Genomic DNA, 17,376 nt, shown 5'->3' on the forward strand with positions numbered 1-17,376 from the left:
TTAAATCGACGATTCTCGCGAAACGGGAATTCACAGATATGTAACAATCACGAAATATCATTGCTATTTTACGAGCGAAAAATCACTAGTCGAATATAAACGACGTCTCCATCGAACCATTATGCATTCCGTTGCCTGGATCATGTTAATTTGCTTCGAGATTTAATTCAGTTACCGAAAGCTATTTACCGGGCGATCTATGTATCGTGGAAGTAAAGGGAGTGGTTTCCACGTGTAAAAATTAAATAAAAATCAAGAATGACGAAATCCGTTTGGAGGCTTTGTCGAGTTATTAACACTTATTAACAAATCCGTAAGGAAGACCACTGCACTTATGCACACACAATAAATACTAAATGAAATTAGCTTAAACCAAAACTCGCGGATACATAAATCGTTACTATTAAAGAAAAATGTAGATGCTCTTTATTCCGCGAACGACTAGATGTGTCCGCGATGACGACTGCCATCGAACTAAGGACACGGTTATTCGAATCGCATTCAAAGGACAGAAAGGTAATAAAATGGTGTACCTATATACCGGCCAAGAACAACATCTGATGGACAAACCAAGACGAGGTGGTCGGGCGTTCGAGAACAGTGGGGGGTGGTGCGGTTTCTAACCCCCGACTTCTTTTTTTTTTGGTTACCAACTTGAAAACAAAGCCTTCGATACAAAATTTTGTCCTTCTTGGATATTCCGCTTTCTTTTTCGTTTCTCTTAAAGTTTTTGACACGAAATTTCGTAAACCTAAAATAAACGTATCGGGCCGAAGTGAATCTGTCAAGAGACCAAGCTTACTCTTGCTTAATTTTTACGTTTCACAGCCGGTGTTCCCTGTCGGAAACAAGTTAAAAAGATGTAATGCGTTCGGTGCTCGAACAGATTTCATTTGAATCAATCCGTAGCCCAGTTTCCTGTTCATTTCACACCCCCATTGAACGGGTCACGGCGTCCCCATGCGCAACGGGAGAGTCTTCTCGCTTTGTGGAACAACCCCGTGGAAAGGATGCTGCCGCAGTTCGACGTCGACCAGCTGAAACATTGGAGGTCCTGAGGGACTTTCGCAGGACCACGTTCTCGGGAATTAATATTCCTGTTACACACTGTCTTTCGAATTCTCTAAAACAATTAAAATATTTAACTGCCGGTCGATAACATAAAACAGCCGAAGCTAGTACCAAAAGGATATCTTCGTTTTGGTTCAAATTGAAATTCAAAGTGTACCCCGTGTTACGATTCTCGTTTGCTGATTCTCGGTGAAATAACGCTTATAATATCCGTAAGAAAAACGTCGCGCGATCTTTTTCCCGAATAAATTCCCCGCGGTTATAAATCACAATTAGTTTTATATAATATAATAATTCAAACGTGTGCGCGATGACGGACGCGGTGAACAGCGACAAAGTGTCCACCGGGTCGTCTAGAAAATCATTCGATTCGGCGAGGAAGGAAATGCGCTCGATCGTGGCCAGAATCGAGGCGACAGGGTTGACGAGCAGGAGTCTGAAGCTGCTTTACGCGCGGTCCTTACTGAGGCCAGGAGGATCGAAGATCCGCAGGAGACACCTGTGGATCCTGTTGATCCTCGCGTGGTGCCTCGGACAATATTTCTGGAATTACGTACGAGCCGCTCGTCACGACAGAGTGAGTAACATTAGAAATTAAGCTGGTGATAGGAAGTAATTGTCCATTGAATTCGTCGACTTTCAAGATGTTTTCTATACGTGTCCAGTGATTCCATTTTAGCGATGTCGCGTTAAAAATGTTGCTTTTTTCTTTCAAGTGTCTGGCGGAGCTACCCCCCGTCACGCAGAAAATTTTCCGGCCAGCGGAAGATTGCTCGATTTGCCGGGACGTTCAACAGGTTGACAGGATATCGAACGTCGCTCCAGGGACTTTCGAGGAACGGTATACCCGGCTCTCGTCCAATTTGCCCGATCGATTTTTCCTCGTTCGAGGGATCTTTATACGGTCATTCCTTTCCTATTCCGATCACATTAAATTTTGCGTACTATATAATTCGAATAGCCACCCCAAAATTCGATTCTTCGACGAAAGACTTTGGGGATTTTTGGTTCGTCTTGATTTTTGAACCGATCAGGCTAATTTCTGCCAAGCTTATTGAATCTATTTTCGACACTAGTTACGCATATTCTGGGAGACCTGTCGTGATCACCGACGCGATGACGAATTGGACAGCGCCGACGGTGTTCTCGTTTTCGTTCTTCAAGTCTTTGTACGACGGGGAGGGCGGTAATTGCCAGTTCTTCCCGTATAAAACTGGATTCAAGAGTCTTCAGGACGTTTTCGATATGAGCGCCAGTAGATCGTTGCTCGAGAAGGGAACGGAACCGTGGTACGTCGGTTGGTAAGTGGATCGTATCCCCAACCCGTAACTGATCGGTTTTCACCGTTCGTAATCGCTCAATCTTTTCGTGACGGCAGGAAGATGTTCCGAGTATCGAATGATAAAGACAAAATACGACTGATATTTTACAGGAGCAACTGCGACGAGAAAATCGGAAGTACACTCAGACAATACTACCAGCGACCTTACTTCCTTCCCTCGACCGCGGAGAGCGAGAAGACCGATTGGATTTTCATGGGAAGCCACGGCTACGGAGCTCCGATGCACGTGAGTATCCATCGTTTCAATTTCATAATCGTAACGGTGTACAATCATTCCCTTCTTGTGAACGCTCTGTTTCTTCGTTTGTATTCTCCAGGTGGACGACGTGGAGCATCCGTCGTGGCAGGCACAGATAAAGGGGAAGAAACTATGGATACTGGAGCCGCCGCGGGAGTGTCATTACACCTGCAACAGGCTGGAGATCGCGGTGCAACCCGGCGAAATAAGTAGGTCCATCAGAGTCAGAGTGGAATGTTATACAGAGTGTCCCTAACAGATGGATAAAGGATTTTTCGATTTGTATTTGTATGAGGAATATGCATGCTGCAGATTCTCCCATTTTTTTGGGACACTCTGTATATTACTTCAAGTTCCGTGAACAGAGAGCTGCCGTGGCTTCACAGAAAAGTTTCTTTCAACTTGCTTTCTCTCTCTTATGGCGTAATTAACCTCGACGTTGGAAATCATTGCCAAAACATTAATCAGACGATTCTTTGTTTCGTTCGTTAGTTGTGCTGGACACGAATCGCTGGTACCACCAAACCAGAATCATTTCGGAAGAGATGAGCATCACTATCGGAGCCGAGTACGATTAAATGAAGAAACACCGACTCGACACGGAAACTCTGTTATTATATAATATTCTCGGTACACACTATATTTTCGGATCGCTGATATTTCCCCTGTGTCATGCAGAAGGACCATTAAAACTAATTTGTAATCGATGTAAATTGTAAAAAAACCGAGGAATCCATAAAGCTTTAGTTTCAAACCGACTTCGTATCGTATCGACTATCGCTTTCCCCCACTGTCGATCCTCGTACCGAAGAAGACGTTAAAAAGCGCTACCCGACAATGACTCGGCCGACCCGGATTTTACGTTCGAGCAGTTGATCGGTTTCCTCTCTTCGAGCAGGCCTCCAACGGCTGAGCACGCGCCACCGCCGTCATCGTCAGGTATAACATATGATCGGGGGCACACGCGCGTGGATTCCCGTCCGTGGCCCGTGAAGGGGAACCCCCGCGGCAGGGACCACCTGCCGCCAGGTGCGAATCCACGAGACATCTGCATGAAGGGGGCCCGTGCCCGTTTCCTTTTCACTATATTCCTCCACAATTCCCGGCGATTAACCTTACTGCACTACGCTCTGCTCCGTTGCCCCGGCGTATTTAGGTGTGCCTGTCTCTCTGCTGGTCTCTCTGTGAGCCTGGGTCCCATTAACGAAGGAGATAATTGGTCGAAAACCGATTGGGTTTGCGATTCGTTGTCCCCGTGAACATGGACATTCGGTGAACAGAGGTAGGGCCACATGGGTCCATTTATTATTATTATTTTTTTCCATTGAATGGACACTACTTTGAAACTTACTACATTCTCTAAATAGAAAGGGGGTGGGGGATTCATTTGTGGTTTTTTGAAAACTTAAACTTTAAGGAGCACGAATATATTTACTATCTGACCGGTGTAATAATATAGGCGCCGGGAGAGCCACGAAATAATTATAGATATCGATTGTCACGCGGGGTAGTGTGCCCGGTGAACACAGAGTGTGTGTGTGTGTGTGTGTGTGTGTGTGTGTGTGTGTGCGCGTGTGCGTGCAAGTGGCGTTCTATATTTAATGGATAGGTGAGTATACATATAGGTGGTCGCAGAGGCGTGCTTACGAGCCAATTATCCACGTTACGTAAAGTTCTTTTTGTTTTGGTTTCTTTAGCAGACACTATTCGAACACACCGATCCTTTTGTAACGTCTGCATATCTATACTTAACTCGTTGTTATACGTTTGTGGTATGGGGTTCGAGATGAAAAACAAAACACGCGAGTGAATTTAATCAAACGATTTTTTTAAATCTCTAATTAATTCTAAATGCCTTGAAATACGAGAAACATTCATCGAGATCGTACCGAGATCGATAATGCGTTCCCGTGGACGAACAGTCAGTCATTGATGGCGATACCGTAAAAACTACAGGAAACACATGTTCTCCAAGGGGTAGCCGAACCGAAGGAGTCCCTCTTGCCCCCTGCTCCTGGGGGGCTATTTCCATTTTCCATCCTAATTACATTCCACGCAACGGTATGTCGGGTAAAAAGTGGGATGGACGCAACAAAATCTCGTTAATTCATAAAAATTCTTCGTTCGTCTCGCGGCGGTCTTTTTGCCCAGCGAAATTAAAACCAGCCCTGCGGTCGAACGTGATCGATAGTACGACGGGAATTGTTGCTGTGCGCCGGGTGATCCGAAATATCGAATGAAATTAACCCTGAAACAGTAACACGATGTGCCCGATGGTGACACCGTCAATATTTTCAATTCGACCTTACAAATATAATCGAGCGTGCAGAGATGCGGAATTTACTATATACCTTCCGGGTTAATGTAGTAAATCACCCTTATGCTGCTGTATCTAGTATAAAAGATGCACTTTCTTTGAGGATCGACAATTGTCGATTCGAAAGAAAGACAATTGTACGCCACGTATACCACCGTTTAAAAAATGAACTCGACAGATGAAATGAAATTCCTTCAATTGGATAAGATATCTAGATCTCGAAATCGAGATTTCGTGGGGGTTTGTTCACTCCCCCTGTATGATGCCTAGCGACACAGTTTCGGGTGAAAATGTTCAATGGCGGTCAATGCGATAGAGAACGCACCGATGACCGCTGACCGATGCCTATAATGGTCCGTGTACAACGTGTGTACCTAAACGTACACGCGTTTCAACCCCCTACCCCCTACCCGTTGTCTCACCCCGTTTGCGGCTATGTACAAATTTCACGTACTTAGGTACATATGGTTTCCCTGTTCCTGTCTCGCTTTCTCCTGTCCAGCAACACCTACACGCGAGCCTGTTCTTCGCGCTCCTGTCTATCCCTTCAAACCCCTTCCGCCGCCAACCCCCTAACCCGCGGTTCATATACTTGCGGTTACACATAGGTACTCCGTATGTGTGATGGTCCCTCCGTTTCACTTTGCAGGAATATACATGTATACATATGTATATAGGAGGTGCTTCCAACACAGGCGAGCCTTTGTACACAATATTTTTGTCTTCCACCCCCCACAACCCCCTTCAACCCATTCTCTTTTTCGGTTTCGTACATAGTTAGATCGCATTCGATCGTCTCAATTGAAAATTATTTCCATACACGTTCTCGCGATTTTTTCTTTCGGATTATAGTTTGGTCGTTCCACCCCTTCCCACCTCTTCTATCTTCATCCCTTTCTGTCGTTTTATATCTCAACACGATGTAGCTTCGAATGCTTCCGGAAGTTTTATCGATAATATATTTCCATACGGTTAATTTCCTTAGGGTTTTTGCGGGGTGCAATTTTTTCGACTCTCGCCTTCTCCTTCGTTTTCTTCGTGCCACCCTCTGCCCGTTCCACGATTCGATACGCGTGGTCACGTCATGCGAGATTGTCTCTCCCCCGATCGGGCTATATATATATATAAATGTTATTTTCATACGTTTCGACACCCTATTCCCTGGCCCCCTCCCCTTTGACTTCTGCGTTTTCTCTGCTCACGCCTACGCGTCATGTCACTTTCGTGCGTGCGATACGTAGATACGAAGGTGCGCGGTTCATTCTTATTCCCTTTCTTCTCTCACTTTCACCGGTTCCTTCCCCTTCCTTCTTCGACCCCGGTCTCTTCTTTCATATTTACGTAGAAAATCTTTGCGAGCTGTTTATTATTAGCAACCAACCCCCTCCTGTTCTGTATGTACAGATCTTCCATCCACGTTTTCCCAACTCCCCCACTTGTGACTACATTTTTCTTTCAGACATACAAACAATCTAATCTATTGTTATTTGCGCGGGTGTATTAACGAGTCTTATCCAGTTCCCTTCGGTAGGTGCCGTATATGCAAATTTTATGTGGCCCCGCTCGGATTTTATCTCTTCCCCCAGCCCCTACCCGCTTCCCTGTTTATAAATAGAATTTCCACAACCCTGTTAATAAGTAGAGTGGTTCCTACCAACGAGCTGTTCTATACAGGCTTCAATTTTACACAAATTTGTTCTCTCAAACCACATATACGTACGCGTATCTCTTTCGGCCATGCTGAAAATGTCCTCGAATCAACCTAATCTTTCTTCCGTCTGCCCCCCACCTGTATCTTTTCGCAAACTTTACCCATTCTCGAATCGAGTGTCCATTTCACAACTGAACTTTCTAACAATCTATCTACCTATTGTACACAAATACACTACACTCGAATTAAGTCTTCTACCCCCTTCCCCGTCTTACTTCCTCAGATCCATTTTTTAAATATATACACGATCAATTCAACCCCAGCGCGTACTCCTTCACCACGTTCAATCCCCCCTCCCATTTGTTCGAAACCACGCGCGAACTTCAAAACCAATCGAACACCCCCACGTTCTTTCTCAAAATTGACTCGAAGTGGCATTTTCTTTACCACTGTTGTTCAAACCCCCTCGTACAAGTGCCCTTCCTTTCACCCCCTACGCTGCTATGTGTGCCTCTCGCTTCCGTGTTTACGGCAGCACACACACAGTTTCTGTGTACAAAGACTGACCACGCCACCACCACGTCTCTCGTCCACCCTCCCTCCCGCCCTTCCTCAAGCAACCCTCTCATAGTCATATCCCCGTTCGCTCACGTGTAACCACACACGCGGTTCGTACATAGCGTCTATGTACGCGCACGCTCTCTCTCTCTCACTCCATCCCCCTTTCCCTCCCTCTTTGGTACATACATATCGGTCGCGGTATCGATTATTTTACCCATGTGGAACTTTCCCCTATCCCCTGGTCGTCCCCACTCGGCGTCGCGACGCCCGGTATAGAGCGCCGATATCGACGTTACATCGCTTCGCGCAACTCTCCTCCGTTGGCCATCCCCCTCCACCAGGCGACCGTCCGCCTCCGACTTGAACGCCAGGACCGTAGAAAACCGGTCGTTCTGGGCACCTCGTTTTCTCCGCAGCAGGTCGGGAGAGAGAGATACGAAAAATTAATTACAAAGAACTATACGATCAAAATGAAAAAAGAATCGCGATCGTAGTTTTCCAACTATTTGGTGTCGATATACGTACCCAGTGTATCGATACAGTTGTATATTCTCAGGTAACAGTGTGGAAAAGAAATGGAAAAGAACGGAAGATCGGTCCATTTTCCTTACGATCTGTTACACGTTATGACAAATAGAGCGATTGTATAAAAAATTTCGATACATCTGAATTAAGTATCGATACTGGATATACATATATCGTCGCATTAAATATCCTTACGAAATATCGATATTTGAATTGAAAAGTATCGATGTATTCAAAATATCGATACTGTATCGCCCCATCACTAGTCTCGTCTTTGTCGGCTCGCTGGGGCGCGACGCGTTTTTTTATTTCTTCTTGCTCGACTTCACCGGCCTCGATGTATGGTATATACGTACACCCCCGATATCGATTTTATTTCCTCGCCGATGGATTTCGTCTGGGGAACGTTCTCCCGATGTTCTACTGAAAGAAAAACCCTTACACACACACACACTACGTGGTTCCACGCCGTGGAGAAACCATCGAAGAACGAGATCGCATGATCGATGGGGATTCCTCAGCGGTCGGTAAGTACCGTGCGCGTGATCAACGTCGCCACCGGAAGTCATCCGGCTGACTGGGGCTTTTTCACGCGCGGGAAAATGATTCTGGCCGTTCTCGTCGATTCGTGCTTGACGGACGAAAACATTTTCTAACCCTTTCGTTTCCACTGTTGTCATATCGTTACGTATTCTAAATTACAAAATGAAATATAAGTATCATGTATATTTCATATCTGTGAGTGTATAAGGTTTCCTTCTAGTATTGTATAGATGGTACAGCACACAGCTTTGAATGTCGATTTAAAAGTTTGTCGACAAAATAGGGCATTATATGTCCTCTATTTCCTTCGATTTGTTGGAACTCACGTGTTTAGCGTTGTTGCGAATATAACAGAAACTTACAAAACTCTAATTTTCATTCGTTTTGCTATTGATCCTACAAGCACGCGGGTTTGCACGACCAGAATCCCGAACTATGGTTCGAATTTCGATGTTACGATAGTTGTTGGTCCACAAATGGGAAACGCGTCGGGAAATGAAATGTCTGGCATAATGTGAATTAATTCCTCCCCTCCCCCCCTTCTCAAGAAGATAATCCGTGGTCGCTTCGAAACTTGTACATCCCCCGCGGTTCAATTGAGCGGGAATTCCCATGCTTTTCCGAAGATGTAGTACATACTTGGTATTAATTTCTGCGTCGGAATCGAATGACGCCCAAGATAAACCGAAGGACCTGCGCTTCTCGGAAATAGCCATTAATACTGTCACTCTACGAAATTGCGTATCGGGCTGACCTGCTGCCTACCCGATTGCCGAACAAACAATACACGCTCCTCCCTGTTACATCTGCGTCGTCGATCTTGTTTCTCGGCCCAAACTGACACGATTTTACCTAGAAACCACGATCCAATAAGTACAGGAGAGGAAAATTAACAGATGCAATCTTACGGAAATCACATACTATTGCGGGATGGAGAACTAAAACGATTCAGTACACGCATCGAAAGTAGGGATGTTCCGATTTCGATTCGATTCTTCAGAAGATCGATTCCCTAGGGTAACACGTCAAGGGAATCGATCTTCCGAAGCCGTCTTCCGAATTCTTACCAGCTTGATGTCCTAACATGTATAAACGACTACTTTTCCAATCCTAATTACATTCCATACGATCTTCAAATATTCAAACGATTATTATTTCTGGTCAAGAGTGTACGATCCGAGCGCTATTGCGCCCAATAACGCAAACGATCTCAGACACCCCATCGGAACTGGGCAGTAGAAAAATCAGCCGTGGCGGAAAGACCGGTTTGCTCGAACGCTTAGGTCCCCTTAAGGCCAGGGGTACTAAGAACCGTCAGCCAGTCCCTGAGCCACCCCTCCGTACTGTTCCACAAGCCAGCGTGTTCCAACCCCTCGCGGTGGCGGTCTTTTCCTCTCCTCGCGACCCCTGCGCGCTGCCCGTCCGTTCGTCCGTATCGAGTTCGTTACAGATCCCCGTGTGGCAAGATCTCCAACCCCTCACTGTTTTCCCCCACTACCCGTCGATTGTTCCATTCCCCGCTGCTGCCCCGCAGAAAGCAGTCAGATAGAGAGAGAGAGAGAGAGAGAGAGAGAGAGAGAGAGAGAGAGAGAGAGAGAGAGAGAGATCGAGCAGGGCAAACACGAAGGACGAAGCTGCTGCTCTCTCGTCGGCATCGTAGGTTGCGCGTTTCGCGATTTCTGCGCAACTCCGTGGTGGTTCTCTCGCATCTCTCCTCTTCGTCGTGCGAACGAGTGTATGTGTGTGTGTGTTCCCCTTTCGCGGCCATCCACCCCTTCCCAACCTACTACCCCTTTCGTGGAACGAAGCGAGTCGAGAGCGCGCGCGGTTCGTAAAATGCGGAAACCACGAGGCCTTACTGGGTAGAAACAAAGACATATTATTTTCCATTTGTTCTTAGCTAAGCAAATGACAGGAATCGATATCGATAGAGAACTGGCGTGTATACGCTATAGTAAACCCGAGGGACATTCGACTGTTTCTATATTTTCTGTATATACAGAGAGGGAAGGAGACAGACGAGGGTGAGGGTGGTAACTCATAGGCTAGTAACCAAGGGGTGACACACAGACATGTACACACACAAGATCCTCCGAAGGGTGCGCGCACGCGTGTGCGCGTGAACGCGCACGAGCAGCAGCGTGCGTGCTGCACACGTAACCACGGGGGTGGATCGCGAGTCGAAGAGGATCGTTCGTCGTCTCGTTGTCCATCGGTGACGCGCGCTTCGTTCAACGATTCAGCCAACGATTAATTCCGGTCAGAGTGTGAACCGGGGGTAGTAAAGTATCGATTCGAACCACGGGAGGGGTGGTTAGACTTTGAGAGAGATCGATTAGATTCGTCGATGTCCCCTATGTTTTCCATCGATTGATTTCTGTATCGGTTTCTCGGTCGTCCGTGATTCGGTGAAAACCGTTGCGCGTTCGACCTACGTTCTCGACTCTCGATCGTTCCGCGTAAGGGGTAGACCCAGGGGAGGACATCTTGAAACTCTACCCTCCCCTTCTACCCTCCACCGTTCCCCTTTCGAACGACGACGACGACGACTGCGAGACGACCGACGAGGGATGCGCGTTTCGATCGTGGAATTGCGTCGTCGAAGCGGTGGCTCGAACGCGCGTCTCGTTTCGCAAACGTTACGGGACACGTGGTGTACGAACGCTGATCGATTCTCTCTCTATCTCACGGTCGGGGTGGCCCGGAACAAGTCGCTTTGCGACGATATTCGATTGCGTGTATTGATCGACGGGATTCGCGCGCGGTGCGACGACGACGACGAGCGTATGCGCGCGCGCACGCGGCCCCACGGAAGGAACTCTTCTCGAACCAACACGGCCCCAGAGCACGAGGTGCTGGTGGACTATCTCTGGTGAAGTCGAAACGAAGATACTACGTACATACATATACATATACATATACGTTTGGAGATGAGACGAGAAATTTTGCAAGACGCGCTGTCTCCCATGGGAGGAGACGAAAAAAGCTTGGGAAAAGATTTTCGACGGTATGATCAGTGGTAGACCGGTTTGAGGAGTCGACGGAGAGGAGATTTTGGACAGTTGGGTGGGCTCCATAGACACGTTGTTCATCGAGATCCCTTGTATATACCGAAAGAAGGAAGACATTCGAACGATATATGTTATATACAATCGAGGAGACTCGGGCGCAATTTCAGGTCTACCACGGACACGTGAGTACGCGATCATTTGCAGAGGATCGAGAGGAATATATCCGCCTGATAAACACACACCTCTGGGATAACTCGAGAAGACACCTCTGGAGAAAGCCTGGACGTTTGGTTCCCGGGAAAAGCAATCTGAAAAATATTTTCGTATACTTTCTCGCACAGAGTTATTGTAATCGAACGAAGGCGTGGATAGAACTTTGGGTAACCTCGAAAAACGAAAAAACAAGAAAAACAGACGAATCAGCCCTGGTGAAATCGTCGCGAGGATAGAGAAAATAGACGATCGAAGGGGCGGACACTCGATAATCGGATCGAAGAGGCGACCTCGGGTTCCAGAAACGTCCGAAAGTGGTGTGTTATATATACGCGGATGGCTCTCCGGCGTCGGCAACCGGGGATAGCAGTCGATGTTTATGCTCGAAGTATCGGCGCATCGAGCAACGTTGGTCACGAGGTATCGGAAAATCGATAGAAGGCTCTGAGTAGTGACGCCAGAGTGGTGGCGGCACCGACGGTGGTGGTGGTTCTGGTGGTGGTGGTGGTTCTGGTGGTGGTGGTGGCAGTGGTGATGATGTGGTGGTAGTGACGGTGTCGTTGGCGCGCACGTAGTGGACTCTCGCGGCACACGACGGGAGATATGCCGTCGTCGTTTGCGATTTAGACCGCGACGGGGGTTGGCTCATCTGGCGACTTTTGAAAAAGATATTTCAACACGAGTACTCGCCGCGAAGTCATTCGCGAGTCGCGTCAGAAAACATCACGCGTGCGCGTGCGCGCGTGCAAAAAACGGACGAAAAAATAAAATACAAAAATAAAGGACGATCAGACACACGACGACCGGCCGGCTGACGGCTCCGCTCTCGAGAGCGTGTATCGCGCGCGGACAATTAAATATCGAGTGTGTTTCACACACACACACACACAAACGACTACCTTCCGATTGATTGAAAAACATATCTCGAATTCGGTGTGTGGTGCGCGTTAATCCTGCTGCTGGGTCTCACTGTCCATCTCACGAAAGAGGGTTAGCTTTTCACGTGGTATCGGCGGCCACCGGGAAGGATCGCGCGCGCGCGCGCGCGTAGCGCGCGTAGAGACACACCGTGTGTGTGTGTGTGTGTGTGTGTGTGTAATGTTGTTGTTGGTGATATGGTGGCAACGGTGGTGTGTGGTCGTTGTGTAGCGCTGGTACAGCAGGCAGTGGTAGTCGGGGGGTGTACCTCCGTGTAAACGGAAGAGAGACAGAGAGCAGAAGAAAGAAAGAGGCAGGCGCTCGACGCGAGAGTGTGAAGTGAGAAGAAAGGAGGATAGTATATACTCGGCGAGTCGTGCACCTGGACCCGTAGAGGAACCGTAGTTAGAGCGTAGCACGCGTCAGAGGGTGTCGCTTACCTGGGGTGGTGGTGCACACGTAAAAGAGGGAACACACAGTAGAGGAGCCAGGAACGCAACGAGGCACGGCGCGACGTTAGAGAGGTATATAGTAGGGTGGACCAGGTGGTTACGACGCGACAACGGTGCTACTGGTGGTGGTGGGGTAGTGGTTGTAGTAGTAGTGGTGGTGATTCTCTTTCGGTGGTGTATAGTGGGCTCGTATGCCGACGGGGAAAGGGGGCGGAGTGAAACCGGGGAACGGAAAGGGTCCTCTCGATAGCTCTCGGGGGTACCGGCGGGCACACCGTGCAACGGAAAGAGAGGACGATAGTGAAAGAAAGAAAGAAAGAAAGAGAGACCAACCGACCGACTCGCGAGATAGATAGAAAGGGCGAGCGAGCTCACCCCCCTCCCCTTTGCTCCTCGTGTGCTCGCTCCACACGTACACAAACATACACTCTCTGTGTTGCTTGCTTGCTCTTGTTCCCCCTTGGCTCTCACTCTCTTTCTCTCTATCTCTGTCCCTGTCGCGCTTGACACGAACGCAACGTATTCACTCGAGCGCAGTGTGGTGCGTTCTCACTCGCTCCGTGTATGTCATGGGCGCACGGTGGTTGCCGTTGCTGTGGTACCGGATCTCTATGCCGATCCGACGACGTGCTGGAGCAATAGAGGCAGCAGCGATAACACGGTCGTTCGTCGTACGATCAGTAACAACAGCAGCAATCAGAGAACAGGCGACGGTGGCGGTCGCGACGGCGGCGACGGCGGTGGTGGTGTCGTCCTCGTCGTCCACGAGCGACGTACTACTCGGTCGGGATCATCATCACGGTTGCACCGGGATTCTGATACGTTCGTCGGGGTTCTCGGACACGAGGCGGTGGTGTTGTTGTCGGTGGTGCCGGTGGTGGTTGTTGTCCAGGGTGTCGTCGTCTTCCATGTTGTTCCCTGTCGCGTCGAGAGCGTGTTCTCGGTGCTGTCGTTTCTCTGTTCAGTGACGAAGTCGATACACGCGGCGACAGTGATCGAGAATTAAGAGAAAACGCGCGAAACTCGTGGATATTTTATAAGATTCGGGGAAGCTTGAAATTCTAGAAGTTTCGCGATACTGTGCGGTTCAGTGTACGACGACGGATTAAAACTGAACGGGGACTACTGGCTACTAGTTCTTGGTGTGCCCGTTCTCCGATTACGGATAATTAACAAAAAAACAAAAAGAAACGAAGCAACGTGCGGTGATCGTGGTGTCGAACCGCGCGAGGAGTAGTAGCAGAAGAAACGGAGTGTGTCTCTCGTGTACCCCCGGGGGTGGTGTGTTGCACACGCGGTGTGTCCGAGCACGGGAGAGCGAGTGCGCGGCCACCCGAACTAGATGTGCGTAAATGGAAGGTATAGGGGACATAGCCGATCATCAATCGCATAGCGAGCAATTACTGGACTCGGTCGATTCCCCGGCGGCGGTCTCTACGCATGGCCGGGGAACCGGTGGGGGTGGCTCGAATGGGAACTGTGCCGGTGGTGGAGGAAACGGAGGTGGAGGTGGAAGTAGCACCGGTGGTAGAGGAACGGTGGTTGGTGGGGGTAGGCATCACCATCATCACCCCCACAATCACCACCATCACCATAATCAACAACAACAACAACAACAACATCATCACCAACAGACCCATCATCATCAGCAACAGCAGCAGCATCATCATCATCATCATCATCATCATCATCCCCAACACCATCATCATCATCATCATCATCAACAGCAACACGAAGGTGACGGAACGGGAGGAATCGGTGGTGGAGGTAGAGGACACGGTGGAAGTGGAAACGGTGGAGGTGGTAACCCAGAGGGTATGTCGTCTTCCGCCTCACAAAGTCCCGACATCGCGTGCGCGAGCTTGCCGCTGGAACTACTGGCGGCTGGCGCGCTCGGCGTCAAGGAGGAGCGAGAGCTCACCGCCGCGGAGGATCTGTCGTCGTCCCAAGAACCACCGAGTAACAGTAACAGTGCTGGTAGTGGAGGTGGCGGCAGCGGCGGCGGTGGCGGCGGCGGCGGCGGCGGCGGTAGTGGTGGTGGTGGTAGTGGAGGTGGAGGTGGTGGCGGTGGCGGTGGCGGCGGCAGTGTTAGCGGTAGCACGAGCAGCAGCAGTAGCACCAGCAGCAGTGGCGGCAGCGGCGGAGGTGCCGTCGGTGGCGCCGGTAGTCCCTGTCGGTGATCGTGCCACCTCAGGACGTGGACGTGGACTCGCGTGACGCCGACTCGGAGCTCCTCAGTCCGGGCAAGCTAACGCCGACGTCCGGGATAAGCGTATCGGTCGCGAGTATGATCGACGCGACGGACTTCAGGGCGATGCAGCCGGAGCCGACCTATCAGACACTGACCTCGGTCGCGGAGAGGATGTCGCCGCCCGGCTTCAGTCCCGGCTCGTCTTACGCGACCCTCACGCCGTTACAGCCGTTGCCGCCGATCTCGACGATGAGCGATAAATTTGTGTACAGTGCACACGCGGCCGGCGGCGTGACCGGCAGTTTCGCGGTGATGCAGAACAACGGCCTCGGTAACATCGGCCTCGGTATGGGCAGCTCGCCGTACGCGTACGACAAACTGCCTTCGATGGGCATGTCGCCGCCGCACAATTATCCATCTCCGGGGGCCGGTCTTCAACCGAGCCCATTATCGCCCCAGAGCGCGTACAGTCAGAGCGGTTTGAATTCCCCGCACAAGTCCGCGAGTCCGCATTACGATCCGGCATTTTTGCCGAGGTTACAACAAAGCCCAGCGGCTTTGAGCCCCTCGTCGCCGCCTGCTGTCTCGGCGACGGCCAGTTTCGCGCCTTCGCATCATTCCCCGCCCACGCACTCGGTACCGGCTGCCTCGCCGCCTCCTATGCAGACGCAGCTACAGCAGCAGCAACAGCAGCAGCAGCAACAACAACAACAACAACAACAACAGCAGCAGCAACAGCAACAATCGATGCCACAGCAGACGATATCGCACACGCAGCACGTGCAGCACACATCGGTGGTGATGAAGACCGTGTCGTCGGCTGGGAACGGTGCCGGTGGCGAGGTCGAGGAGATCAACACCAAGGAACTAGCCCAGAGGATCAGCGCGGAGCTGAAGAGGTACAGCATACCCCAGGCGATATTCGCCCAGAGGGTCCTGTGCCGTAGCCAGGGCACTCTGAGCGATCTGTTACGGAACCCGAAACCCTGGTCGAAGCTGAAGAGCGGACGCGAAACCTTCCGACGGATGTGGAAGTGGCTACAGGAGCCCGAGTTTCAGAGAATGTCGGCCTTGCGGCTAGCAGGTTAGTCCTCCCGAATACGTATTCACTATAAAACAAAAAATATGAATACATGGTTCCTCTTTAACACCTTTTATCTTCACTAACATTTACGGTATCGCGCGTCTAATCTACCTTCGTTTTCGTCGCCAGACATATATGTATATATTATACATACATATTGTGTACCATGTGTGTATCGTTATCGTTACGATACGTTCCAGCCGTGTGTCGCTCGATCGCAAACGTATTCTGTCGTCGAGATATTCCACTCTCTCGCTAGATATTCCATTTCAGACCGCGAACGCGCGCGATCGTATTCACCCTTTAACCCTTTCATATCGAATTCGATCGCCTCCGCCGCCTATGTCTTTTTCTCCATTCGTTTTCTATCCAAGACTTGTCTGTCTGTTAACGATTCAACCACAGTGGTAACAGGTCTGTTTATAATTCCATCGACGATATAATCTCTCCGTACGACATCCATCTTTCGATTCCCAGTGAAACGATGTGTGTTTTACAAAAAAAAAAATTTCCAACGCCTCTGTGAAATGAATCACTACGAAACAGATTACTCGATTTCTCCGATCTCTTCGTCAACGTGTAAAATACCCTCTCGACAGACACAGAGCTTCTCGGAGTCGACTAGGAAACGAACAACCCCCCGACCAATGCTGTGGTTTATCACCACAACACACGCTAGAAGAACGAAAGTTTCCCCCGTGTTTCGAAGACGGCGCGAAAACAGGACGACGGGGGCTTACACCCGGTTTATTCCCTGTTTTTCGATTGGACCTGACGACGATGACGAGACGACTACGACGAAAATCGGACGAGCGCGTGCACGCGCGTAAGAGACGCGGGCGGAAGCGCACACGTGGCACCCACGTGGAGAGGCGTTCCCTTCCATATCATTCAGAGATAGACGCGCGGAATAACACTTTTCGAATTCAACATCCTTTGCGCCCCCCTCTTTCTACCCCTCACCCCTCCCCTCCGACACAACAGAACGCCGCGCGCGTACCCGTTTTATTGATCGCGTGGTCACGCGGCGCTCGAGGGAGCGCGCAGTCGCGACCTCGACGGACGCCATGTTCGCGCCCATGCCGCCGCCACGCTGTCGTCATCCCCTCCCGTGTGTGTCTGTGTGTGTCCCACGACTTTACCCTGTCCATCCGAGAACATGTTATCATCCCTCTGGCCCCTGCCGCGAATTCGCGCCCCCGAATGCCATGGACGTCCATCGTGCGTGTCATCTTGCCTCCCGTCCCCCTCCCCTTTGA

The 17,376-nt window shown here is 49.8% G+C and overlaps 3 protein-coding genes across 3 annotated transcripts in view; all 3 read left to right on the forward strand.

The window, feature by feature from the left end:
* Nucleotides 1-1,381: 1,381 nt before the first annotated feature.
* Nucleotides 1,382-3,229, forward strand: LOC107192338. The gene is made up of 6 exons (XM_015581558.1): nt 1,382-1,648; nt 1,788-1,912; nt 2,148-2,372; nt 2,504-2,639; nt 2,731-2,860; nt 3,144-3,229. Exons 1-6 carry the CDS (start codon nt 1,382-1,384, stop codon nt 3,227-3,229), a joined length of 969 nt encoding a protein of 322 aa, XP_015437044.1.
* Nucleotides 3,230-14,194: 10,965 nt separating this feature from the next.
* LOC107192318 (DEAD-box ATP-dependent RNA helicase 12-like) lies at nt 14,195-14,583 on the forward strand. The gene is made up of 2 exons (XM_015581533.1): nt 14,195-14,502; nt 14,580-14,583. Exons 1-2 carry the CDS (start codon nt 14,195-14,197, stop codon nt 14,581-14,583), a joined length of 312 nt encoding a protein of 103 aa, XP_015437019.1.
* LOC107192329 (hepatocyte nuclear factor 6) overlaps nt 14,581-17,376 on the forward strand; it is a 68,243-nt gene continuing 65,447 nt past the window's right edge. The window contains exons 1-2 of the mRNA XM_015581547.1: nt 14,581-14,819; nt 15,008-16,117. Of these exons, the coding sequence (XP_015437033.1) occupies nt 14,660-14,819; nt 15,008-16,117 (1,270 nt within the window). The 5' untranslated portion in view covers nt 14,581-14,659. The remainder of the gene's footprint in view (nt 14,820-15,007; nt 16,118-17,376) is intronic.

The sequence above is a fragment of the Dufourea novaeangliae genome, unplaced genomic scaffold (genome assembly GCF_001272555.1).
Source record: "Dufourea novaeangliae isolate 0120121106 unplaced genomic scaffold, ASM127255v1 scaffold335, whole genome shotgun sequence".
In the NCBI taxonomy this organism is placed as follows: domain Eukaryota; kingdom Metazoa; phylum Arthropoda; class Insecta; order Hymenoptera; family Halictidae; genus Dufourea; species Dufourea novaeangliae.

Excerpts from the sequence above, each read along its gene's own strand:
- LOC107192338 (XM_015581558.1), top strand. The coding sequence starts at position 1,382 with ATGACGGACGCGGTGAACAGCGACAAAGTGTCCACCGGGTCGTCTAGA. Across the intron at positions 1,649-1,787 it reads GAGCCGCTCGTCACGACAGA|TGTCTGGCGGAGCTACCCCC; the intron begins GTGAGTAACATT and ends TTTTCTTTCAAG. Across the intron at positions 1,913-2,147 it reads CCAGGGACTTTCGAGGAACG|TTACGCATATTCTGGGAGAC; the intron begins GTATACCCGGCT and ends TTTCGACACTAG.
- LOC107192318 (XM_015581533.1), top strand. The coding sequence starts at position 14,195 with ATGGAAGGTATAGGGGACATAGCCGATCATCAATCGCATAGCGAGCAA.